This window comes from Ochotona curzoniae, unplaced genomic scaffold (assembly GCF_017591425.1).
Source record: "Ochotona curzoniae isolate NIBS_2020 unplaced genomic scaffold, NIBS_Ocur_1.0 contig_883, whole genome shotgun sequence".
Lineage (NCBI taxonomy): Eukaryota > Metazoa > Chordata > Mammalia > Lagomorpha > Ochotonidae > Ochotona > Ochotona curzoniae.
The window spans coordinates 71706718-71734518 of record NW_024466599.1 but is presented as its reverse complement, the minus strand read 5'-3'; the positions used below and the strand labels follow the sequence as shown (position 1 = coordinate 71734518).

At 46.4% G+C, this 27801-nt stretch overlaps 1 protein-coding gene across 1 annotated transcript; it reads left to right on the top strand.

Moving 5' to 3' along the window:
* Positions 1-1930: 1930 nt before the first annotated feature.
* On the top strand, positions 1931-26943 carry CREG2 (cellular repressor of E1A stimulated genes 2). The gene is made up of 4 exons (XM_040993377.1): positions 1931-2371; positions 5134-5303; positions 23203-23316; positions 26796-26943. The coding sequence occupies exons 1-4, from the start codon at positions 1931-1933 to the stop codon at positions 26941-26943; spliced, it is 873 nt and encodes a 290-aa protein (XP_040849311.1).
* Positions 26944-27801: the final 858 nt, after the last annotated feature.

The following is a 27801-nucleotide window of genomic DNA, read 5'->3' as shown; positions in this document are numbered from 1 at the left end:
ACGGTGGTGGCCAAAAAAAAAACTACAACTGTGACATCTCAGAAGGGGCAATGGCATCTGGAACCACTTTTCTGATACCTGCCTCTGTGACAAGCAAGTGGAAATAGTATCGAGTGATGCAACCAAAAGACTTACCAAGTAAAATACACCTTGTGGAGGAGACACTTTCAGATCTTCCCTAAGAATATCTTCTCCTGGGTCAGGCACAATAGCTTAGTGGCTAAATCTTCATCTTGGATCTGGCACAGTAGCCTAGCAGCTAAAGCCCTCTCCTTGAATATGCCAGGATCCCATATGGGCACCGATCAGTGTTCCCGTGGCCCCATTTCCCACCCAACTTCCTACTTGTGGCCTAGGAAAGCAGTCAAGGATGGCCCAAAGCCTTGGGACCCTGCACCCACATGGGAAACACAGAGGAAGCTCATGGCTTTGGATCAGCGCAGCTCTGGCCATTGTGGCCACTTGCGGGGTGAACCAGAGACAGATGGAAAATCCATCTCTCCTCCTCTCTGTTTATCCGACTTTCCCATAAAAATAAATAATTCTTAAATTTATAGATATAGATATAGATATGCTTCTCCTAACACACTGCTCTTCCTCCATGAAGCAGACATTGTGTTTTATGGGAGTATTACACTTATTCAAGATTAGGATCAAGGATAGACAAGGTATAAGGGGTTACATTAAAACATACACTTCTAGGGGCTGGCACTGTTGTGTAGTAGGCTAACCTTCTGTCCATGGTGCCAGCATTCCCTATGAGTACCAGTTTGAGTCCTCACTGCTCCGCTCCTGAATCAGCTCCCCACTTATGACCTGGAAAAGCAGTGGAGCAGGGCCCAATTGCTCGGGGCTCTTCGCCCACATGGGAAATCTGGAAGAAGCTCCTGGCTCTTGCTTTGGGTGGGCTCTGTATCTTTTCCTCTCTCTGTGTAACTATCCCTTTGAAATAAAAATAAATCTAATACATGTATTGGGTCTTCTGGTTCCTTTGGGGGAAAAATGCCAAAAAACTTGCTTCAGACACATAGTGTAACTTCAGGCTGTTTACACCCTGAACAAATGACAGCAGGACTATCAGGTTTCGGGTAGAAAAACCGGGGCAGAAAAATGTCTGCAAGCGGATTAAGCCGTGGACGCCATATGAGGAGACAAGAAAGCATGATTCATTGCAAAATACCTTGACGTCTGTTACACTCCGCTAGCTCCACCAGTAACAGAAGGCTTTAACACCGTGCACACGTTCTGCCACGTCTGCCATGGGTTTTTATTATTTAAGTTCAAATGGAAGAGATTTGATTGCGCTTTCCGAGACACAAGTGCCAATGTCATCCAGACCCAGCAAAGTTCAGGAGAAAAACAGGAATTGGTATCACGAACCCCACCAGCACCACCACCCTTCTTCACCCAATTGTCTCCCCATATAAGATATTCACAAGCCCTTCGGTTCTGATGACCCGAACAAAGATTTGGGTTCCTGAGCCCTTCAAACCTGAAATCCCGTACCATCCTTTGCGCCTAAGAAAAGGCAGATGCCGCTGAGGAAATGGGGCACGGAGAGATGCTACGTGCCCTGGCAGGTTCACATGCGGAACCCCCGGCTGCGGAATCCGTGCGCTCCTGCAAAACGCAAAGCCAGCCCCGCAGCTGGCACGCCACGCGGGCTCTGCGCACCGCGGCGACAGTCTGTGCCGCGCCTCTGTGAGCTCCGGGTTTTCCAGGGGCCGCGACTCTCCAGCGGGAAGTGCACCTGCGTGGGCATCCCGGGACTTCATCCAGGAATCCTGCGGGGGCTCCCAGGGAAGTGGTGGGAAAGAGGGTTGGGGGTGCTCAGGCTCCGCGCCTCCGCCGTAGGGGGGCGCTGCCGCCCTTGCCGGCCGCTGGCTCGCTGCTGGCGGTCCCCGCGGCAGGGCGCGCCGCTCCGGCAAAGATGTCGGTGTGCCACCGCCAACGCCCGGCTCGGCCCGGGACCCGGCTCACTTGGCTGCTGTGCTGCAGCGCCCTACTGACCCCGGCTGCTGGCTACGTGATTGTGAGTTCGGTTTCCTGGGCCGTCACCAACGAGGTGGACGAGGAGCTGGACAGCGCCTCCACCGAGGAAGCGCTGCCCGCGCTGCTGGAAGATTCAGGCAGCATTTGGCAACAGAGCTTCCCGGCCTCGGCGCACAAGGAAGACGCGCACCTGCGGCCCCGGGCGGGAGCCTCCCGGACCAGGCCGCCCCCTGCGCCGCCGGGAATGTTTTCCTACCGCCGGGAGAGGGGCCCAGCGACCGGCGCAGCCCCTGACCCGAGGCTGCGCGCCAGCACCGCCCGCTCCCTGGCCCACGCCAGCGCCTGGGGATGTCTGGCCACTGTGTCTGCCCATGAACAGGTAAGCCGCGCGGGCCGGGCGCGAACTGCAGGTGCAGTCTCTCGCGGCGACAGTCAGGCGGCGCGCCCAGGGCGCAGGGAGGAGCTGGTGACAGCTCACGTACTGAGAACCAGACAAGCAGACGCACCCCGTGGGCTGCACCGGGCCACGGACATCGCATGAACAATGGAACTGGTTGTCCTGCCGTTGGCCTGGCAAAGCGTGTGTGTCGGGGCGGAAGCGGGAACATTGAAACCCAGGCTTCCTGCCAAGCAGCTGGGGACCGAATCGGTCTAAAGACGCCAGAGTGACACGCCAATAGCCAGTGTCTGGTCAGGGAGTCGCAGAGCAGGCACGTGCTCACAGCACAACCCACAGCCCCAAGCGTGCCCTGCTGCCTCAGACACACCACCGAGGCAGCAAAACACCAACCTGGGCTTGGATGGAAAATTACGGCTTAAAAAAAAAGAAAGAAACTCGAGAATTTTTCCGGAAGGCAAGATAACAGCTGTGGAAGGAGCTGGGATCCACAGCGATTTTCAATGTTCAGTTCACAGGTGTTTGGTTCACCTACCTGTTAGACGCGATTCTATCCGGAAGCAAGGGGGCACCTTCTGGAGTGTAAGCCTCCACAAGGCTTCTAGGAGCTGATGAGCTGGTTCCAAGGGTATGATTGCAGAGCGGTCATTTGGACTGCTACCTCCTTTGTGCAGAGAAGATTTAATATGTTTAGCATGCAGGGGCTTCAGGCCTCGGGCCAGGTTCTTGCCCCAGCTCTGTGTCTTACCAGACCCAGACGGTGACCAATCACTGGCTCTTACACTTTGCACTGATGGTCCTTTTGGCTTGTGAGGTTACCTGCATGGCAATATTATTGTGGCGATAATGTTAACCCCTTTAGTGGATAATTCAGAGCCAGCTGGATCTGGGTTGAGTATTCACAGCATCGAGGGGCTTCCCATGGTTAGAACTTAGAGTTCAAAGGCATACCTTAAGAGAGTTTTAAAGTGAATTTGATCTGTAAAACAAAACTTTTCCAACAATCGAAAGTCTAGTGCCAATATTTTAAGTATATTTTAACTGTCAGCACTATTTACCTAGTTCTGATGAGAATCAGTGCAGTAGGTATCTCTATTTCTGAATAAAAGGTGGATCTCCAATGAAACTTAAATATGTTTTGACAATAGCATGCTGGACTGTGCAATCTGTAACCACAATATCAGTATACACTTGAACAGCTGACTGTTGCTGAAGGACTATACAATTGTAATAATATGGGGAGAAACCCGGGTGAGGAGGAATAGATGCAGAAGGGGAGGAAATCCCTGAGCCTAAAGAACTATATTGTGAAAATAAGAAATTTGAAAGCAACCATATATATATGAGATATATATATATATGATTTTCCTTTTCCAGTACTGTGGTCTAGTTCAAGCTCACCAAACTCAGACAGCATTTGCATGTATGCAAAACAATTTGTGGATGAAGTGACATTCATTTTGGAGGAATCCTTAACATCTCATGTTCTTAGAAGATTGCGGATGTCGCTTTACAATTCTACACGCCATTATGCACACTGTAAATGGGGCATAGTGGGCAAAGCCATTGCCTGCAAAGCTGACATCCCATAATCGCACTGATTCAAGTCCCACTTGCTCGATGTCCAACCCCCCAGCGTTGCAGGGACACTAAGTGTAGGTGTGGGGTGTAAGGAGGTTTTGTATCCTAGCGGGTGATGGCAGCTCCTGCTACACTGCAGGAACCACCATCCCGCGTGGCCAAAGTCCGAGGCTTTTAAGTTCTCATTGACATGCAGCAGCCAGGAACTTCAATCAACTCAGGTGGTGCATATTACAAGCCAATCAACTCACATTTTAGGTCAATCAATACAAAGGGAAATTGCTGTGGCTAGCCACACTTGAAACCCAGCACAATGCTAAGGCACCGACCCCCTCCCATCCTCGTTCAAAATATCACATCTGCTCACTGCCTCGGGGTGCCATTAGCTGACTGCACTCCACCACACTAACACAAGCGTGACACTGAATTTAAGACTTAAATTCTATCAAAACCATGGGGGAGGGGCCAGCATTGTAACACAACAGATTAAGCAGCTGTCTGGGATGCCAGCTTCCCTCATGGGCATTGGTTTCTATCCCAACTATGCTGCTTTCTATCCAGCTCCCTGCTAATGTGCCCAGGGAGACCAAGAAGGATGTGCACCCATGTGGGAGACGCAGACAAAGCAACTGATTCCCGGCTTCGGTTTGACCCAGCCCAAATCCCAGGGGCTATTATGATCATTCGGGGAGTAAGCCAGGGAATGGAAGATCTCACTATTAGTCTCCTCTCTCTCTTTCTGTGTGTACCTCCTCTGTGGGTGTATAACTCTGCCTTTCAAATAAATAAGTAAATCTTTAAATAAAATAAGATAAAACGTTGAAGGCAGTGGGGCTCTCGGGCAGCTTCTGTGAAAGGTTTGACACTCTCCCTCAATTACTTTGAAATCCGTTCAAGTGAGTAGACTGGATGCACAGAAGGGACTTCAACAATAAGATTTGCCCGATCCCTTCCAGGCAGGATGCCGCTGCAAAGCGTCCCCCATAGAGAACTGTCAGTGCCCATTGAGGGCAGGTAGGAAACAACCTTGCCATGATTGTGATGCCCAGGTGCCCTCCCCAAGTCCCCCATGCTGTGTTCCCTGTCTAGACACACAACCTGAGCCCCCAGCTCTAGTCACTGCATGACTCCTTAACCAGATGACCCTTCTTGGTGTTTGTTAGATCCAAGGACTGCCCTTTGGAAACTGCCTGCTCATCAGTGACGGCCCCTTCAACAACAGTACTGGAATTCCTTTCTTCTACATGACAGCCAAGGACCCTGTGGTGGCCAACTTGGTGAAGAACCCTATGGCCTCGCTGACACTGCCAGAATCCGAAGCGGAGTTTTGCAGGTAGGCAAGGATTTCATCTGCACAGATCCTAGAGGTGTTTGAGGTAGAAAGCCAGGGCTGGGCGCCCCCATGGGTCACATGGCCTCAGCAGGACTTTGATATGCACACTGCTGTCTTCACCCTTTGAATCGAGTAAATTAGAATTCTGCTCACCAAGCGGTGTAGTTTAAAGCAAGCTACTTAACCATTGTCAGCCTCCATTTTCTCACCTGTAAACTACAAATGAGGTTATGTCCTGATCAAGCCATTTATATGCATTACACATTGAAAATATCTTGAGCCGAAAATGCATGCAACACCCTTGCCAAAAATCATAGTTCAGTGTTCCTTGCCTTAAACATTCTCAGAATGCTTACACTAGCCTACATTTGTGTAGGTCACTTAACATAATGTATAGATTAGAAAAAGTATTGACTATCTCATCTAACTTCATGTAGAGTATACTGAAGGTGAGTAACAGCCATGCTGATTGCTAGACAGAGACCTAGCCTAGCCCATCCTACACCCATCCTGGTTCTCACAAGCTTCAGTGGGTGCCCAGTCTTGCATACCCCAGCCCCAGTTCACATCATGCTGAGGGAGACTGCATCCATGTCCAGACCAGACCATATCTTCCACTCTGGCTCCTGCACTTACCAACAACCCAGCCAGGGCATCCCCTTTACTCCCCAAGCAGGCCTGATCCCAGCCACAGATCTCATGCTTGCCAGTGGTTGCTCTGACCTAGCTTGGCATAGCCCCTGCCCTGTCTTGGCCTTTGCCTTCGGATGCTGCAGCCTGGCCTGGCCCAGCCAGCCCCAGTCTCAACTCTCACTGGTGGGTGCTGCAACCTGGCCCTGGCTCATGCAAACTAGTAGGTGTGGCAGCCTAGCCCGGCATGACCTGCACTCCATCCTGGTTTCTACACTTGCCAGTGGGCTATGGTTTGCTCAGCCCTACTTGGTCTTCCCCCTTCTAAAATCAACTCACATATTTGTCAATGGATGGAGCTACCTTGCCCAGCCTGCCCAACACCCAGGCCTGGACCACGTGCTCATCAATGGGAGCTATGACCCACTAGGGGAGTTTCACAGGTTCCCTCACTCAGGTCACTCCCACACTCAGATCTCACATATGCTAGCAGGTGTTTGGCCCTTACCCAGCATGGCTTGCCACATCTATTTGTCCTGACCTTGTATGAGTTGGTGCAGCCCACCCCAAATCCTGTTTTAGGGTGCTCATGCAGGTGCTACAGCCTGGACCTGCCCCACTTGTTCCCAGCCCCAGTACCAGTGAGTATCAGTGAGTTCCATGATCACACCAAGCTCAGCCCATCACCATCCCAACGCTTAAACTAACCAGTGGGACTTGTAGTTTCATAGGTTTTGGCCCACATATCCCCCACAGAATCCAACCCCAGACCTTGTTCTCTTGCATGCTGATTGGTATCATGGCCAAGTCTAATGTGACTTATACCTTGATTCAACACTCACTGCCAGGCACTGGGATCTAATCCTGCCAGACAGGCCCCCAACCATAGCTTGCATGTGTGCTGGCGGGTGTTGGTTAGCCATATTCCAAGCTAACAAGCCCAACCCAGCACTCCCATGTGGTGCATCAGTCTGACCCATAAAAATCTTCCATTCTCTCCCCTCCAAACCACCAGGTCTCAGTCCCCTTGCTTACCTGCAAGTACAGAAGCCCTAGTGTTGGGTGTCCCTCAGGATTCATCCCTCACCTACACATATAGTAGCCTTATTCATGGGTGTCCCTAGGCAGTAATTCCATACCCCCAAGATCCTAGAGCTCACTGCCAGGCCAGCAGCAGGCGAAGCCCAGTGCCAATTCATGTTCTGGCCATGCACAAGCCCAGGACCCTCCCCCTGCCTAACAACATTGCATGGAGAGTTAGGATTCCCAGCAGGAAGCCTGGGCTGGCACAGGTACGCCCAGCCACAGCCACAAGGCTGGGGGATCCGGACACTCACACCACTGCTCAGACTCACCTGGACTCTGCCCCAATGTGTACAATTTCAAGTGTGATATTGCTGACAGTATTTGTGTCATCATAACATTGAAAATATTTCAAGACAGCCTTCGTAAGTCCAGGCTATCTATAATCATTTCCTCCTTGTGATGGAGTTTACTGGGAGTGTTGGAAGTAGGAGCCTCACACAACACTGGGTGAGTAAAATATAGTTCTTAGTATTACAGGAAAGGACTGAGGGTTGATGAAGGAAGAATCTGCAGTCTGTCTCCCTCCATGTGCAATATAGAGTAACTTGCCTTTACTACTCATTTGTATCCTTCCATCCCAAATGCATGCCACAAAGAACTAGCAACCTCTAATACATCTGCTCAAAAACTCTACAATAAAAACCTTCTAGTCCCTCGTAGGCAAAAATGGCACGTTGCTTCAGACACCTTTAGTCCAAATTAGGAATTCAAAACTCAAAATGCTCTCCCACCAAGCACACGGCTACACTGAACTGGTGTGGCAGCTGCAGTATGAGATTTCCCCCCTGCCAGAGCAGGCACCTGGATGAGTCCTTTCACCACAAGGAACTTGCTAGCTACCTCGTGAAAAGAGGTGATGCCTCAGAAAGTCAAGGGGCTGCATCTCATCTCAGACATTCTGTTGTCATTCTGTTGTCTTTATGAGCAGCGTGAGAAGCACAAGAATCAAACAACGTGTTCTTTAGGGAGATAACCAAGGCTACTGTGTGCTGTGAAGTACAACCTGCCTAAGATCCTTCCCCACTCCCCAGCTGTTTACCCTGGTCAAGTGGGAACACTTCAGCTGACCCACTTCTCTATCGGGTCGTGACAAAACCCAGAAAAACAATGTTTCCTTTGTCATGAAATATTCTCCATGTTTTGTTTTTGATGTCATTTTTGCTGTTGGTAGATATGAAATCCCACAATACCTCTCCTTAATGTCTCAGATTTCCCTGATTGACATATCCTAACATCAGCGATGCTGGGACATGTTGATCCCAGAATCCATGCACACCTGCCCTGGGAAACAGGCCACTGAACCTAGATCCCTCTACAAAGCTGCAGCACTCCTCCAATGGTGGGAGGATTTGTCTACCAGCAGGTACTCACTCAAGCAGACACCATCAGGGCTGCAAACAGGAGAAAACGAGAGGGAGAGCAAGATGTCTGAGGAGTGCTGTGGCTCTGTGAGTGATGGGAGGTAGGATATTCCAAGATTAGTTACAGCGCAATAGATGTGAACAGCCACTTCGATTGCCATGCTATCAACTCATGGGTATCCAGTCTACAGTTTGCAATGTGCAGTTGGGGGAAAACCTGGGGTTCAGCTTTCGAATTCGGTCTTTTTCTAGGTTGGGTCCTTTGTAGTCCAGCCCCCCCTGGCTGTGCCATGCAGCAACAGCTGTAGCTCGCTCAGCCCTGCAGCTGTGAGGGGAACAAACAACACTCTGTAGGCTGCCCTGGTTCTCAGCAAGAATGTGCAGTGGATAGGTGGAGTCAATGCCTATTTTTTTTTTAACTTACTAATGGTTTCAACTGAGGTTGTGTTTAGCAGAACATATCCATATTGTAGCTCAGGGTATGTACAATGTGCCTTATGTAGGCTGTTATGCATTTTATATATGTAAGTTATTCTAAAACATACAGTTAAGGGGGAACTTCCTCCAATTTAGAAGAGTGAATTCCAACTGCTTGGCAGTCAGGAATGAAAGGGGCAGAGTAATGGCCTGGACAGCCTGTCTCTCTCCCTGCCAAGGACCAGAGCCTCCTAGGAAACAAAGATTTATAGCTTTTGTAGCTTTCGTGAGTTCCAGGAGGCTTCCAACAGGTCTCAGGAAAGTGAGGACATTGAGTGGGTCTTGTATGCACTTCCTCGGCTTCCAGAAAAGACCTGCCAGGAACTGCAGTTTGGCCCCCATCAAGGCTTTTGTCATTTGTAAAATAAAATCAGAGTTGCAGTCGCACAGACACACCCTGCATGATGTCAGTTATATGTGCAATCCAAAGAAGCTGAACCCGCAGGAAGCAGGTGTAGCAGGGCTGTCCTCGGGAAAAGGAAGTGGAGGACACGGGGATGGGCGGGTGATGGTTGGTCAAGGGGAGGAGACTCAGTCGTAAGATGAGCAAGCTCTGGGGATGGTTGATGATTGAGAGGTTAACTTACAGTAATCATCACAGAATGTATGCATATATCAAATCACATTATGTACCTTGAGTATATTCAATCTTTATTTGACAATTCAATAGCTTAAAAGGTAATACCAAAAAAAGAGAACGGCCTGAAAAACGGGATGGGGGATGGCTTTTCCCGCTTGTCCAGCGTTACTTCCCTCCAAATCAGAATCTACAAACATGTCTTGCCTAATAATCATTAGCTCGTGAAAGTCTGTTTTATTGTTATTCTGTTTATGCTTGGATGATGTTAATTTCTTCATTTAATTAATTAGATGAATTAAGGATTAGAATCTATTAGCTCAGGTTCAGTTGGGAAATTGCAAAGAAGGTTTCAGCTGAGAAGTTTTTCTGACCAGCCCTTCATCTCTTTGTCCTGTCAACACACATAAACTTAACATATATATGATCCGACCAGGGGCCCAGCTGTATGAAAATTCGATAGGTGATGATGGATAAAGACCACATGATACATCTATCTTCCATAACCACCCTTCCCTTACAGAGCATGCGCACTTGTTACACCATAGCTTTTCCATTGGTGTCTTCTTTGGGCCGCAGGGCAGCAAGCTCTGGGGACCACCTGGAAGAACTCTGCTGAATGATGATGTTGAATTAGTTTTTATCTTAAAGTGACAAGCAGTAGGAAGTCACAAGAAATTAATCGGGTAATTTTTCTAGGATGAAAAATATCAGGTGATAATCTGGACAAATGTTAAGGTATCTAACTAGACTGTGGTTGCCAAGAAAAGAGGATCTTCTCCCTAAGTCTTTTGTTCGATTTGCTGATTTATTTATTTGGGAGAAGGAGTTCCTATTTACAGCAGCCAGGGCTGAGCCAAAGGCCAAAGCTGGGAGCCATGAGTTCAATCTAGATCTCCTACATACATAGCAGGAAAACAATTCCTTGAGCCTTAACTGCTATGATCTTCTTTAGCAGGAAGACAAAGTCAGGAGTTAGAGCTGAAAATCAAAACCCAGTATCCCACTGAAGAATGCAGAAATGCAGGTGTTTTACCTGCTGACCAGAGGCCTCCCCTGCCACAGGTTTCTAGCAAAAATACATCAAGGAACAAAATCTTCTTTGTGTCCCCAGGTGGGGTGTATTCCTACCCTAAAGACCAGCAAAGGCATTTGCCTGGTTCCAGACCCAGCTCCACTTATCATTCCAGCTTTCCTCCTAATAGATACCCTGCAGGGCATCAAGTGACACCCAAGTGTGAGACCAGATGGAGTTTCTGGCTCCAGGCTTCAGTTGCAGGCATTTGGGGAATAAACCAGCAGATGGAAGATCTCTTTCTCTCTCTCCTGCTCACTCTTCCCGTCTTCCTCTCTCATCTCTGTCTTCTTACTTCCTGCCTTCCTTCCAGATAAATCAAATTAGTTTTTTTTTAAGATGTTGCCCACAGAGGGGCTGTTGGGGTCATTTGCTCACACATAATGTTAATTCCCATCCTCTCTACAGGCAGCCTTGGTATATTGTCCCATCCAGCAGGACAATCAACAGGGGTCGCAACCAACCTAGGACAGAATGAGGGGACAAGAGACACGAAGAGTCAACAGCAAGACAGGATGTCTGACCAAGCTGTCAGTTTATTGATTTTAATTGAGGGTTTTTATATTCTTCAGTAACTAAGGCTCAGGGAGGAAAGGAGAAACTGGGATGCAAGCCATGGTCTCAGACCGGTTGTTCTTGAGCAGCCACCATATCAACAATAGTAACCAGCATATCGACAATAGCATAGGTAATCAGTAACAAGATGTCGGCAGGTACAGCATAAATCACATTCTGAAACAGCTGCTAGAAACAATTGAAGCTAAGCGTGTGATTAGTTTCATAACTTCTTTCCCAAGCATCTAGCCAGCCGGGGGTTTTCCACTGGCCCATAGTTCTATATTCAAAATGGCTTTAGTGTAGCTCTAGGCCATGGCTCCTGACAGTATATGGCATGCATGAACACAGCAGGAACCAGGATCATTAAGGAGAGGAGCTTGACTTGCCTTAGACCATGGGTTCAGGGTCAACCCTTAGTGAGCACAAACAACTGAATTGGAATGCACTGAACTTGAACATTTCTTCTGTGTGGAAAAGTAAAAAGGGTCTGGAAATGTCAATGTCCCATAGCATTCTTCCTCCCGCCTCCATGTCTGCACACGTAGAAAGACGATGTTGAACAATGAATCCTCAGCCCAAACTCACTGAAGGCTCCCTGGGAAGGGTGTTTGTAAGACACTCTATTCATTCAGCTGCTGTCTGCAAGAGCTCCAGCAGCTGCACGCACAGAAGGGCAGTGGGGAGGTGCACTGCTGCAGCAGCCAGCTAAGCCGAGATCATCTCTATCAATACAAGGTCCATTTCAAAGCACAGGGCTCAGCCCTAACAAGATTTCTCTTCACTGAATATTGCTCACTGCCCCCTTGAATGCAGCATATAGCTCTAAATCAATTGCTTTCTGTTTGGATTTAGGTTTTTGCTCCTTTTTCCCCCCTTCAAACATTCCTGTATTCCTGAAGCTAGCATTAACCTGAGTAGCTCTTAAAAGTACTAAGAAGAGTTGGAGAAATCTGCAAAGACAAAGCATGATGAAGCAGAAGTTCAAGTGCTGTTTTTACATCTTCCGATCGTTGCTGGGGCATGTTTCAGCCATCCTCAGCCGCGTCTCTCTCTCTGCTTAATTTTGTTTCAGACCAACAAAAGTTTTGTCCCTATAGTTTCTGTCCAGTTCATGAATCCATTAGTGATTCCAGTTCCTTAGTCCCTGTACTGCCTTTTCTCTGTCTGCTCATTACTCTCTACCCAGTTCACAAATGTTGTACTCAGCTGATGGGCAGGAAAAACATGAAGAAGCACCTCCCCTAAATACACAACCTTCAAAGAGCCTTTGGACCTAGTAAGATGGGTGCAAGGACTTTATTTTAGGGCCCTAGGTCCTGGCAATCAGAACCTACTTTTCATCTCTACAGTTACCTGTTCTGGACATTCCGCGTGCATGGGATAATACAATGTGTGACTTTTGGGGACTGGCTTGTTTAATTTAGCACATTTTCCTTTTTTTTAGGAGTGTTATTTATTTTTGGAATGACAGAACTGAGAGGTGGAGAGACAGGGAGGACAAGAGAGAGAGCTTCCAATCACTGATTCATTCCTTAAACAGCTGCAATAGCCAGGGCTGAACCAGGCCTACCCAGGAGTCAGAACTCTATCCGGGTCTCCCAGATGGATAGAACAGACTCAAGCCATTATCTACCACCTTTCCAAGCATGGAGTAGGACACCGGGTCAGAAGAGGGGCAGCCAGGACTGGAACCAGCGTTCTCATATGGGCTGCCAGCATATTTTCAAGGTTAATCACTTTGTAACCTGTACTAATACTCTATTCCTTCTGTGGCTGTATGATATGCTATTGTAGGATTATTACACATTCTGTTTATCCATTCTTCAAACAAATGATGCTTGTTCCAGATTTTGGTTGCCATGGACAATGCTGTTTTGAGCATGTGTATCCAGTTTTTGTGCAGACATATGTTTTCAGGTCCCTAATACATTCTGAGTTATACAGTAATTCAATATTCAATTTTTTTGAGAAGCTACCATTATGTTCCTGAGGGGCTGCACCATTTTACCTCCCCACCAGCAATGTATGAGGGTTCCTGTTCTACACATCCTCATCCTCACTTGTTTTCTGTCTTTGATTATGGCTGTGCTAGTGGTGATAGCTCATGATGGTTGTACTCACATTGCCTAATGATTCAAGCATCATTTTATATGTGTATTGATCATTTTCATGTTTTAACCAAAGTAGCTCTTCTTTTGTCATTGAAAGAAACAGATACATTTCCAAGGATCCTAATGACTTTTAGATCTGTGCTTAGTCTGTATCCTTCTACTTCTGTAGACTTTGCCTCCCCCGTCAGACAAGCAAGTAATTGAAGTAATTTTTCTAAGGTAATGTAGGCATGTACCTAAATTATCTATGTGTAGAAATGGTAAGAAAATGTCTGGCCAAGAAAAAAGATTTTAATTAATTGGATTAGTAAGGGAAAACAGTCACTTCAATAATGTAAAGACAAGGCTGAAAGATACTGATAATCAATTCAATTAAACATCAAATATACTGTGTGCAGAGTAATGTATAAAATATTGAGATGAAAATTTAAAAAGGTTCAACCTTTGCACTTCCCATCTGTCTGTCCAGCCATGTGTCCATCATTCCAATCTCATCCAATTCAGCTTGTTTTCTCCTTCAAAAATCAGAAACTAATGTCCGTGGAGTGCCTTCCTATCCTTTTCCTTTCTTGTCTTCAGACTATATTGAAATTTGCTTGTCTTAATGGTGCCCAATGTGTGCCCCAGGATTCCATTTTCTTTTTGACTTTGTCTCTCTTTTTATGGGTTAGGATGCTAGCATCCAACCTCCTAGGATGGGTAGGTCTCAAGGCTCCTCGCTCTGAAAGCTCCCACACCCTTCATTCTGCCAGAACAACTGGGGTATTTGTGTGCGTGATCTCCTGCTGGTCTTGGTCTGCACAATCCGTTCCCTTCTGCTCCTGGATCCATGAGATCTGTGCATCACAGGTAGAGCTGAAGCTACTAGACTGAGCCAAATAAGGATCACAAAGCAGCACAACTCTCCATGGAACATGGTTGAGACTCCAGCAGGGTTGATGATCAGGAGGGCCCCTGATCACCTGCTCTTCCTTGCACTTTGCAGATAAGGAGACCGAAGGGCTGAGAACAGCCAAATAGACAGCACATTCAGTTTTCAGTCTCCACAACTACAACCACCCTCCACTACATGGATCTCAACACACAGCTCTCACCTGGACTTGCACCCACTTCTCCCCTGACCTCTGCTGTCCCTGGAGTTATCTTTTCTTTTAGGTGAATCAAACATTCAAGTACCAGAGAGTTTTCCTCTTTTCAATCCCTTATTTGATGCACATTTCTAACCAAGATGAATAGTAGGGTTTGGGAAAAGACAGTTGAATATACAATGCATGAGGCTGTTATTAGATTGCCCACGTGTTATATATTAGATCAGAAGGATGCCTCTTGCATCCATGGCAACACAGAATAAGGAAAAAAGCAAAGCATGCCCAGAAGGTCCCTTTGGTCTAGTTCTGACTCCTCAGGAAGCTGATGCTCTTTTCCTAATGCCTGTTCTTAGGCAGACCAAGGAAGCCACGGGGGGTGATGTGGATCTAAGATGCAACAGTAACCCAGGCTGAGAAGTAGGACAGTCTTGACTGCCTGGATTGTACAGGTCCTGGGAGGTGGGCACAACAGCAGAAGGAGCTTGGCAAGAATCAGACATGGTTTCAGGGTAATGTCCATGCAGAGGTCAGCTCCCAGTCCTGAAGATCACCTGCTCATTGAGGATGAGGATCCAGCCTGGCCCAAATGATCCTAAAGTCTTGCAGCCTCAACCTGGATGCTAGCATTGTGCCTGAAAAAACAAGTAAGGTCAGGCTGGCCCCCAATAGACTCGATTCTAGGGGCATCTGATAGGCCACAGTGTAAGTAAAGCCAAGTTCAGAAACAGTCTGAAGCCAGAAGAGTCTCCTGACCGTCCAGTAAACGCCAATTTCTAGACAGCAACCATCCCTAGAGATAGGAGTATAAAGTTCCTGCTACACATTTAACCTTGAGTGTGGGGACGAGCACATCTTAGTGGCTCAGATGCTGATAGGGAGACTCATCCTACCTCGAGTGCCTGGGCTAGATAGCCAGCTACAGCTCGATTCCGAGGCAGCAGTGATGCTCCAGGAGTCGGGTTATTGTCACTCACACAGGAGACCTGGATGGCCTTCCTGGACATGCTTTGGCCTGGCGCAACCCTGGCCATTGTAGGCATTTGGGGAGTGAAACAGTAGATGAGAGCTCTTTGGTGTCTGGCTCTCAAGTAAAAAAAAAAAAATCTATTGAGGGTGCTTACCTTATAGGAAGGAGCTTCTGATCTGAAGGTTTGATATGAATCCTGAGCCCTCCAATCTTTGAGCAACTTGATTGGTCTGATTCTCAATTTCCCTGCAACTTTGTTGGACAGACAAAATGGCTCAGTGTGTAGATCTCCCAGCACATGATCAGTACTAATAAATGGTGGCCATGTTACTAACAAATGCTTCCCTGATGCCTGGGTCTGCTCCGTGGTCCCATCTCTGATTCTAGCTTCTTGCTAATGCAGGTCCTGAAGGGTAATGGGGACAGACTAAGTAGTGGCATTTCTGCTACCCATGTGGGAGGCCTGGAGTGCATTCCTGGCTCCAGCTTCACTGTGGTTTTTGAGGAGTGAACCTGAAGATGGACGTTCTTTCCTTCCCTCCCTCTCTCCTTTCCAATTAATCAATGAGTTAATAATTAATTCTTAAAAGATTGAACTGAGGTGTGGATGTTTCTGGCGCCTTGGCCATTTCGGATCCACCAAAAAAGTAGGAATTTTTGAGCCAGGGGAAGGGCTCTGGGTTAAACTAATTGGGAGATTAATACAATGGATTGTGTTTGGGAGATACAAGAAAAAAGAAACACACACACAATCAAGAGAACCTACAATCAGGTGCATTGTCCCATGAAGAGAGGCAAAAGTTGGGGAAAATGTAAGTAGAACAGTATGAAGTACTATCTTGGTATATCATACAATAAAATGAAAATAAAATAAACATGTTCTACAACTGTTTCAGAGAAGGATGGAGCAACCCCCCATTATTAAACTTTGGCTCTGCCTCTTTCATTTCTCCCCCAGACAGCTTGGCATTACCAGGTCAACCCACATAGCCAAGTTTACAGTTCCCATTTTGATCACAGACTGGGTGGCTTGAAGAGCAACAATTCTAAGATGGCTGGAGGTCTAAGATCAGGCTGCCAGGATGACGGGTGAGGGCGGGAAGGGCCTCCTCCATATTCACATGCTAACCTCTTGTTGTATCTTCATTTGTTGGACAAGGGGCCAGGGACGCTCTCTGGGGCTCTTTCTAAGAAGGCATAACACTTGATGAAAACCCCATACCCGTGACCCAGGTGCTTCCCACAGGCTTCATCCTGATTCCGTCACCCTAGGAGCGAGCATTTCCACATTTGAATTTGGCAGGATGGGGGGGCGGGGAAGGGGTTAGGAGCACATGTATTCAATCCCTAGCATCTTCCAAGCAGTGGTCTGGGATACACTGGGTAAGGAGACTTTGCCTTGATAATCAGGCACGTTAAACTAAAAGGCAGCTCTTTGAAGATGAAATTGCCTCTCCACTACCGCCATCATCATCTCTACCACAAACGCACATAGATGTACAAACTGAAATGTGACTGTAGGGGCCAATGCTGTAGCACAGTGTGGTGAGCCCCCATCTTTAGTGCTAGCGTTCCATATGGGCACCAGTGTGAGTCCTGGTTACGCCACTTCTAATCCAGCTCCTTACCAATGGCATGAAGAAAGGTCATGCTCCTGGTTTCAAACCAGTCCAGCTCTAGCTATTGCAGCCATTTGGGGAGTGAACCAGCAGGTGAAAGATCACTCAATCTCTCTCTCTCTCACCTGTCTGTCTCTCCCTCCCTCTTTGTAACTTTGTAATTTTTTTTTAAATCACCATGGAAAAAAATAATCATTATCTAAACTCCCCTCTGAATCTGTTACTCCAGCTGGGGGTTAGGATACTGGTTGCCTTAGGCAACCCAGAGGCTCAGGACCTGGGGATGGAGTAGGGTTCCCACATGATATGTGGGACAGAGCATGTCTAAGTAACGTCCGAGATATGTTGCCAAGAGGAGGTGCAATGCCTCACACAGAGCCTGCTTACCAAAGAGATGCTTAAACTTGATAGCTGGTTATCATGGTCCCCAGGGTACACAGCTTCCTTTTCCCTCGTTGGTCTTGCACTTGCTGACCATGTGAGAAGTGGTGACTGTCAGCAATTTCAGGCAAGCTACACTCATGTGAATTAAAGCAAAGCTGCAATTCAACTTTCCTTAGATGGTATATTCCTTTCCCATTGCTGTTGTAGCAAATTATTACAAGTGATAATGGCTTAAAGCAATACCAGATTCATCATCTTATAGTCTAGAGGACAGAAGACCAAAGCAGGTCTCACTGGACCAAAACCAAAGTGTTGGCAGAATTGTTTCTTCTTAGAGGCCTTGGGGCAATGTCTTCTTTCTTGCTTCTTCCAGCCTCTACAAGCAGCCTGCCTTTGTGGCTCATGCCACATTCTGAATGCAAAGCCAGGAATGGACAGTTGGATCTTCTCATGTCAGGTCACTTTCACATTCTCTTGCTTCCATCTTTCCTTGACCAGCATTCTTGATTTCCCTGGGCCCAGCCATGTAATTGAGGCTCATCTTCTATCCAAAGACAGCTGAATTAAGTTAAAGCAGCAGATTTGTGTGTTCCAGACATCGGGATGTGAACATCTTTGCATGGCGGCCATTATCCCACCTATTGCAGGTATGAAGGAGGTGGTACAAAATTGAGCTGGATTTCCCATGGAATGAATAGAAAGGTTTCTCTTCACTTATTTAAATATACCATCTCCTTTCTACTCACCCATAGTAAAGAGCATGCATGTTCCTGCATGAAGATCTTAGTTTTTACCATAATGATCTGCTTATGGATGCTAATTTCATTAGTTTCATCACAGAGGAAATTTGTGAAAAAAAATCAACCTTCACGGCAAAAAAGTCGAGACACAAATCTAATGTGTATCTATATGTGGAAATGTAGTTCCTGTTTATTATTTTTTCTTCATTTTTTCGTGTTGCATCTCAAGTTTTCTGTAGAAAAACTTCACTGTGGATTCAGATTTGATGGTTATTCTGTAGATCACATCCCATCATTCTTTCATTGTCACCCACAAGAAAAATTCATGACTCAGCAGCTCCATGTTTTTGCAGGGTTGAAAACAACATAGCCTGTAACGCTTTGGAATGTTACACGATGTTCCCACATTCATCAGTGTACCTGGATATGTGGGCTTGTCCACTATTATTCTCGCTTATTACAACACAACAGGGTGTATGAGAGAGAACTTCCAGACAGGTGAAAACATGTCTTTCAGTGGAGCAGAACATGTGCTGTGCTTGACAGATGTGTCTTTCTCAAGATTTTTAATGTCAGGGACTGCAAGAGGATGGGTTTTAGGGACTCTTTCTTTCATCATCAGCTGTTTTATGACACCATCTATCAAAAAAAGGGGCTGTCACAGCCAGCATGGCCAGGCATGGCCAGACCACTCCAGATTCAATTATTTGCTAAAAGAGCTAAGAGTACTCAAATGAGAAGGTGAGGTTCAAGATCCACAAAGGCATCAGCTGGCATTATAGCACAGTGAGTAAAACTACCATTTATGACACCGCCATCCCATATTGGAATGCCAGTTAGAGAGCCAGCTACTCCACTTCCGATCCAGCTCCCTGCTCATGCAAGATCAAGAGGAAGAAGACTAAAGTATTTATTTGGGCCCAGTCACCCATGTGGGAAACGCCTATGGAACACCTGATTCCTGCTTTCAGCTTGGCTCAAACACGGCCAAAATGTTATGGGTTAGTGCTTGTCCATGTTATACATTATCCATGACCCTGCCCACTGAAGCCATCCTAACACCTTACCCAAGTACAGCTCCAGCACCTGAGCCAGACAGACAATGGAGGGGGACTTGGTACTTGTTATCATGGGGTCCTTCATTCTCTACCATCACTGCATCATCCATGCCATAACCAGCTATCCCAGAGCAGACTGGACGTCCAAGGTCAAGCTGCAGGGCAGGTTTGGCTGCTCCATAAACCTCTCTGAGAGGCTCTATATGTTTGTACCTGAGAAGAAGGCATGCAAGAAATTAGTATCTTACAGAAAAAGGAAACTTTTGTGGCAAGCCTTTTCTCAATTCATGGCATAAAGAAGTAGCATGGTTTATATACCTCTTGTAGCATGATGTGTGTTTCCTGCAGGGTGAAGGGATGACATGACACATATCCAGTGTCTTCCAAATGAACCAATCAGTTTAAGTCTGAGTAGTGAGGGAGAAGTACATTGTAATGCTGTAAGAGTTCCCCCCCCCCCCAATCATCAGGGGGAAGACATTACTTTTATCTGTTGTGCTTTTTTGTTTTGTTTTGTTTTGTTTTTTAACAAGTGAAGAGACTGAGGCACAAAAAAGGGTGAGTCATGGCCTAGTTTCAAAGCTAGGAGGTTGAGACACAGCCCATACGCTTCAACTCCCCGTTATGCATCTTTCATGCCCTTCTCCAAGTGTCAGTAAGCGCCTGTATGTGAGAATGCTCAGGCATGCAGGTTGTACAAAACCGACAAGAAAGGACCTCTTTGTTCCCCTGGCTATAGCTGACCTCAAACAAAAGAAAAGTATAAGATATCTTTTCTCTTTTGATGTTGGAGAACAATCTATCACAAAGACTTCTCATCCAGCCTTAGCTCATGAAATGCAGTGCCAGAAAATTGCTCAAGGGCAATAGACTAAAAAAGGAAAGAGGCAGCCTAAGAGTGTATATATATAGAGAGAGACCTGGGAGGAAGCTCCGGGCTCCTGGCTTCGGGTCAGCTCAGCTCCGGCCATTCTGACCACTTGGGGAGTGAATCAACAGATGGAAGATCTTCTTCTCTGTTTTCCCTCCTTTCTGTATATCTGACATTCTAATAAAAAAATAAATAACTCTTTAAAAAAACACCAGCATCGTATTTGAGTACCAGTCTCAGCTGCTATGCTTCTGACTCGGCTCCCAGATAGTGCAACATGGAAAGCAGTGGAAGATGGTGGGAGTGTTTGGGCTCCAGCCGTGCATGAAAGTGGCCTGGGTAGAGTTCCAAGTTTCAGGCTTCAGCTTGGCCCAGCCCCAGCCAACTGTTGTGCTCATTTGGGGAGGAAACCAGCAGATGGAATCAATCTCTGTCTCTCACATGCTCTTTCAAATAAATACTGTTTTAAAGAAGTATCTTCTCCATCTTTAATCTGTTTACTTAAATTAATTCCATGTAAGAAGAGAATAGTTCTACATGAAAATGCTAGTCCTTGTTCCTTTATGAGACTCCAAGGGCTTTGATATATGTTTGCACCTGTGAAGAAGGCATGTAAGAAATTAACATCTTACAGAAAAAGAAATAGACTCGGGCATCTTGCCACAGGTCACGTAGTGAACAGTCCCCTTAGACGAGACCCTCAGAAATTTAGCACAGCTGTCACAAATACAAACCAAAATTATTCAACGTCAGAACACCTCTAGCAGCTCAGAGGCACTCAACAGACAGAAATGACATAAAGATGGGAGTGGGCTTTTAGCGTAATGGGTAAAATACTCAGCTTGGAGCACCTAGGTTTGATTCCCAACTCGAGCTCCTGATTCCAGCTTCCTGCTGATGTAAACCCTTAGAAGCAGGTGTGATGGCTCAAGTCGTTGGGTTCTTGCCACCCACAGAGAAGGGCTGGACTGCATCTCTGGCTCCTGGCTTCAGTGTAGATCCCCCAGGCTCAACCTGGGCTGTTGAAGACATTTGGGGAATGAGCTGGCAGATGATGTCTGTGTGTGTGCACCTCTCAAATAAACACACCTGGATCAAGAGTGGAAGAGCCAAGACTCTCAGTGGCACCCATATGGGATTTCAGCATCGCAGGTGGCAGCTCTACCTACTACACCACAACAAAGGCCCAAGATTCACCTTTTTAAATTGTGATATGTTCTTGGCTTTAGTACTTTCACAGTTATGAGCAATTATCATTATGTGATTTCAGAATATTGTAATTCTCTCCAACAGGAATGTCATATATTAGTAGCCTCTCTCGCACTCTCTTCTTAGTGCTAACCATTAATCTGCTTTAGCTATTAGATTTGCATATTCTGGGAGGTTGTGTGTGTGTGTGTGTGTGTGTGTGTGTGTGTGTGTGTGTGTGTGTGCATGTGTGCTCCAAGTTTAATGGTGGTGGTGGGCACCAGTGGATAGAATGTCCATACTTTGTCCATATTCTTGGACATTTGGGTTGTTTCCACCTTGGGACTATTATAAATTATTCTGCCATGAATATTTATATACAAGATTCTGTATGAACTTATATTTTTAACTTTTTATATTATGACAGAATGTATTTCATTTAAAAGCATGCTAAAAGAAAAAGTTCGCCAATGAATAAATGGTCAAGATAAAACTAAAATTAAAAATAGGAGACATTATCTTCAATGCCAAATGAAAGCCAAAATCAGTGTAAAACAGAAATAAGTGCATTGTTAGCAGTACACTGCATGGACTAGCTGCAAATAACATTGGCATGGTGTCCTCTAAGTGCCATGGCCCCATAGCTGTGCAGAGTCATGGTGCTGTAGATGGTGACATCCAATTAGAATCTTGAAAATGCTCTCTTCTAAAATTAGTGGGTTTGAGTCACAGATAGATACAGAGAGTCCCCAACCACTGATTCTCTCCCTAAATGCCCAGATTGGCCAGGACTGGGCTGGATCTGGAGCCAGGAATCAGGAACTCAAACTAGGTCTCCCATATGGGTGACAAGAGCCCAGTCACTTGGGCCATCATAAGGTATGCGTTAGTTGGAGTTAAAAGCCAGGGTTGGGAGTTGAACCAAGACACTCTAATGTGAAAAGAGGGCCTCTTAACTTCTACACTAAGCACCAACTTCCATGTTGGCTTTATTAATTTTCTTGAAGTGTAATTAATATTAAAGAATTGCACCTGTGTAGTGTATGCAAATTCATCCTTTTAGATTATGCAAGCACCTGTGATACCAGCACCACAATGTGATAGATATATCCAACATCTCTCAATATTTTCTGGTGTTGTCTTGTTTTGTTTTTGTAATAAATACAAAACATAAAATCTACCCTCTCCATAAATCTTTAAGAATTTATTTGAAAGGCAAAGAAAGAATGGAAGGACAGACACAGAGAGAATGAGAGATCTTCCATCCACTGATTCACTCTCCAAGTGCCCATGACATCCAGGGCTGGTGCAGACCTAAGCCAGGAGCCTGGAACTCCATTCAAGAACCTGGATACTTGGGCCATTGTCTGCTACCTCCTAAGCACGTTAGCAGGAAGCCGGATTAGAAGCCAAGTAACTCAGACTTAAATGAGACAATGTTACGTATGAGATGTAGGCATCCCAGCAAGAACTTAACCCACTGAGGCATAATATCCACCAGCCCTTAACAAAGTTTAAGTGCACAATATTATATGAATTCTAGGGTGTTTGGCTATCCATAATATCTCTAGAACTTACTCATCTAGTGACCTGAATGTTAACCCTTTTGAATAACAGCTCCCTACTTCCACCCTGGATAATACACTCTCTACTGCCCTGACAACATAAACTACCATACACCTTATGGACACACACTTACCACACTGTCTATGCTGGAATATTTTAAGGTTGTAATGCTGATATATGTAAAACCTGCTATGTCAGTAATGTGATTAGTATCTTGTTCATTCAAGAAAGCAAATGGCAGGAGACAGGCTGGCACACTACCATCCAGCTGAAGCCAAGAGTTGGGAACTCAATTCATGTATCCTGCATGAGTGACTGGGATCTAATTACTGGGGCCATCACCTGTTACCTTCCAGGTTCCACATTAGCAGGAAGCTGGAGTTAGGAGCCAGAGCCTGAACTAAAACACAGGCACTTTACCCAGCATCTTGCCAAATACACCAAATGCCATCCCCATATTTTTCATTTTTAATAAGATCCTTCATGTTTCATGCTAGTATCCTACCATTGTCCTAACAAATGAACATTTTTCTTCCCTTGCAGAAAGAACATCGTGGACCCAGAGGATCCCCGATGCCTGCGGCTCACGCTCACTGGCCGGATGATGATGGTATCTTCGGAGGAAGTAGAATTTGCCAAGCAGGCCATGTTCTCAAGGTTTGTAAGCACTGCCAAATCAATTTGCCTCAAAATATACAGTGATAACAAGGAGATATCAGGGCTATGCTATTTGATGCATCTTTTGCCATAATGGAGCTTGACCCAAGCTGTTCTTCAGTAACAACACAGGCTCTCTCCTATTGTCACTGTGGCCACCAGCTGTGGTAGAGAGGCCAGACAGGTGTGGGTAGCAGGCTAGCATCACCAGCAGAGTTCACCCCTACCAAGTTCCTGCTTGCTTCCAACCTCAGGCAGTGCCTCAACTTGCAAGGACACCGACTGAGCTGTCTGGTCAAGTCCACACAAAAACATGTTCCTACACCCACACTGAGCAAAGCATGGTGCCCGCCAGAAGTGCCGGAGCAGGGCTTATCAGGACCATCTTCTCAGTGGGATCCTGCACAGACACAGCTCTCTGCCTCCACCCACCCCCCACCTGACAACTGACTCAAATACTTCAGAAATAAAATTCAGTCATCTAAATTGCAAAAAGTATACCTCCAGGAAATTAATGTACAATCTGAAGTTTGAGGACCACTGCTATAAGGAACAAAATGGGTGGTGAGAGGGTGGCCCTGTGCAGAGGCCAGAGCCTAGGCAACAGCTTGTGAGGAGGAAGTGTGCACAAGGATGGTCTTTCAGTCTGGAGTCTCCAGGCGCCGAGGGCGTGCACAGCCTGGAGCAGCAGGTCCATGTTGAAGTGGTGTCATGATGAGAACAGCAGACACCATGTGTCTATGCTAATGGAACAGCACCACAAGGTAGGCAGCAAGCTGAAGGAGACAGAAGGATCATCGAATAAAGGGAATCATCAAATAAAGAAACGAGACATGAGAGCAGAAGCCACACTGCTCAGTGCCATGGAAAAGGGTCACCAAAGCATAAGAAAGAAAACTGCCATGGTTGGGGCTAGCAGTGTCACTCAACAGAAACATGATTTTCAGCACACGGGGAGGAATAGATGTATGCGTATGAATCTATCTGCTCATGTGCTGCATAGGTGCATTTCCACACTCAGCTGTCATTCTTGATGCTCTCACATTTCCTGCACCTTATAACAGGAATGAGAACAGGCCAAAATCTCTCCCAGATTCGTTGAGTTCTGTATGTCCATTTTCAACCTTCCTCATTGCTGCAGACACCTGTACCAATTTGGTCCCTTTATACTCTGGTTTCTCTTCAGATCGTATAAATCTTCCACCTTTTACAATTTGGTCCCTTTAGCTTCAGCTTCCCATAATCTTTCATCATCTTTTTTTTTTTAAGATTATTTATTTGACAGGCAGAGCAACAGAGAGAGAACGAAAGACATAGAGAGAGAAAGAGAGACTCTTCCATTTCTGATTTACTCCCCCAAATAGTTGTAACAGTCAAGGTTGGACCAGCCTGAAGCCAGCAGCTCCATCCTGGTCTCCCACACCGGTGGCAGGGCCCAGGTATTTGGGTCACCTTCCACTGCCTTCCCAGGTGCATTAGTAAGAAGCTGGATTGGAAGTAGAGAAGCTGGGACTTGGACTGGCACTCCAATGTGGGATGGCAGCTGTACAAGCGGTAGTTTAACCTACAGCACCACAAAGCAGGGCTCTATACTCTTTCACAAAACAGGGAATCATTCTTTTGAGAACAATTACTCCCCAAATGCTTACATACCCAGGACTGGGCTGCGGAGCAACCAGGAGCTAGAAATTTTTTTTTTTTTTAAAGATTTATTTTTATTATTTTTTATTGGAAAGGCGGATATACAGAGAGGAGAGACAGAGAGGAAGATCTTCCGTCCGATGATTCACTCCCCAAGTGAGCGCAACGGGCCGATACTATGCCGATCCGAAGCCAGGAGCCTCTTCTGGGTCTCCCACGCGGGTGCAGGTTCCCAAAGCTTTGGGCCGTCCTCGACTGCTTTCCCAGGCCACAGGCAGGGAGCTGGAAGGGAAGCGGGGCTGCCGGGATTAGAACCGGCGCCCATATGGGATCCCGGCGCGTGCAAGGTGAGGACCTTTAACCACTTGCGCCACAGCGCCGGGCCCAGGAGCTAGAAATTTAACCCAGCTTTCCTAGTTGAGTGGCAAAACCCCAAACACTTGAGCCATCACTGCTTCCTTGCAAGAAGGTGAAATCTGGAGTTGAATGTGACATTGGGCATCTTGATGGCTGTATCCAAGGCCTACCCCTATTTATCTTTCTTTCAACCTCCACAGCCAGCTCCTGCTGCTCCCACCCATGGCCTGGTCACAAAGCCAGTGTCCCACAAATGAAAGGTTATTATACCTGTACTCCAGACCCACCCTCAGATACTAAACTCTGTTCCAGTTATTAATGCTAAACTAGGTGACTTAAGATAGCAACAATTGGGCCCGGCACAATGACCTAGCACCTAAAGTCCTTGCCTTGAACACACCAGGATCCCATGCAACTCCATACTTGTGGCCTGGGAAGGCAGTCAAAGATAGTCTAAAGCCTAGGGACCCTGCATCCACATGGGAGACCCAAAAGAAGCTCCAGGTTCCTGACTTCAGATCAGCTCAGCTCTGGCCATTGCAGCCACTAGGGGAGTGAATCAGTAGACAGAAGATCTTCCTTTCTGTCTCTCCTCCTCTCTGTATATCTAACTTTCCAATAAAAATAAATAAATCTTGGGCCCGGCGCGGAAGCCTAGCAGCTAAAGTCCTCATATTGAACACACCGGGATTCCATATGGTCGCCTGTTCTAATCACAATGACCCTGCTTCCTATCCAGTTCCCTGCTGTGGCCTGGGAAAGCAATCGAAGACAGCCCAAGCCTTGGGACCCTGCACCCACGTGGGAGACCCGCAAGAGCTCCTGGCTCCAAGCTTCAGATCAGTGCAGTACTGGCCACTGTAGTCACTTGGGGAGTGAATCATCGGATGGAAGATCTTTTTCTCTATATATATCTGACTTTGCAATAAAAATAAATAAACCTTAAAACAAACAAATAAATAAATCTTTAAAAAAAACATGGAGTTCTGAAAAACTGTTTTTGCTGCTAGTATATTTCTGGGAAGATTTAGAACAAAAAAATAGGAGCAATCATGTGACTGTCTCAGTGGAGTATTTGTGATGCGAGAGCATCAGATCAGCAATTACTTTCAGTTGGTCAGGGAAGAAAAATGTGTTTTTAATTTCTCTGCATATTTATAATTATTTCAAAACACATCATTTTAAAGAATACATCATGTTGCATGTGCTTCCAGATTTGGCCCCCGCTTAGCCCTATGATCCAGGTAGAGGTAAGGAGACAGCCCCATCCATGAGACATCACAGCACCTGATGAAATGAACCAGGCTTCAGACAGAAGAACCTGGCTCAAAAGTTGAGTTTTCAGTGACTGTGTGGGACGCCAGCTTACTGCCTTCCTAGGCTGCTCCAAGCTCTGACTCGGAAGATCCCACACTCCCCAGCCAATGGTGCACCCCTTTGGATGAATGCAGTTTCACTGTGACCTCCCTTTGTCCCCGCAGGCACCCAGGGATGAGGAAGTGGCCTCGTCAGTATGAATGGTTCTTCATGAAGATGAGGATACAGCACATCTGGCTGCAGAAATGGTATGGAGGAGTGGCTGACATTTCAAGAGAAGAATATTTCAAAGCAGTCCCCAAAGAGGACTGACACAGTAAAAAGAGAATCTTCAGTGTTTGCATTCCAACAAAAGCCTTCTGAGTGATGCCAACAGACCTGTTCCTGGCTGCTGCCGCTTTGTCGGAGGCTTCTTGGCAGTTCTGCCAGCTCTTCCACAGAATGAGAGAGAGGCACTGAGGAATCTCACACTGGACTTGAGAATCAAGTGGCCATTTATAGACCACTCCATGCAAGTATTTTACTTTGTTTACATTGATTCAATCCTGACTCTCCTGTTTGGAAACCATTGTTGGTTGTGAAAATGATACTTTGAGACTGTGGCTGTTCCACTCTTTAACACACATATATATATGTATATGTATATATATGTATATGCTCTTGATGTAGAATATGATTGCTTCGTATTGTCAGAGTGTTTAGTTCATTGCTGTGCCAAAAGCAACCTCTTGGTTCTAAGCTCTTCGCCAGCACAGAGGAGCAGCACATGCGTCACACTGCCACAACCCTGTGTTCAGGGTGAGGATGGATGACTACTGTCCATTGCTTACCCATTATGCAGTTGGACTGCAAATGCATTACTGGGTCATATTTGCTAGAAAGTATGGGTTGGTTATGGAGTCTTTGTCCCCCTGCGACATGATAAACAGTGTTCTAAGACATCCAGTTTGGTGCAATCCCTGCAGCTCACATTTCTGTTAGAGACTCCCCCTAGCAAGTATGAGGGGTGGCATCCCAAGTAAGGAGTTCCTGGCCCTGCTCCTCCTGCTCAGGAGAGGAGAGGAAAGAGGATGGAGCTGGGAAGGAAGCAATGGCAGCAAAAAGGAAACAGAAGGAAGACGCCACCGGCCTCAGGCCCATTCCACAGCCATGAGCACAGCCCTTGCGAGT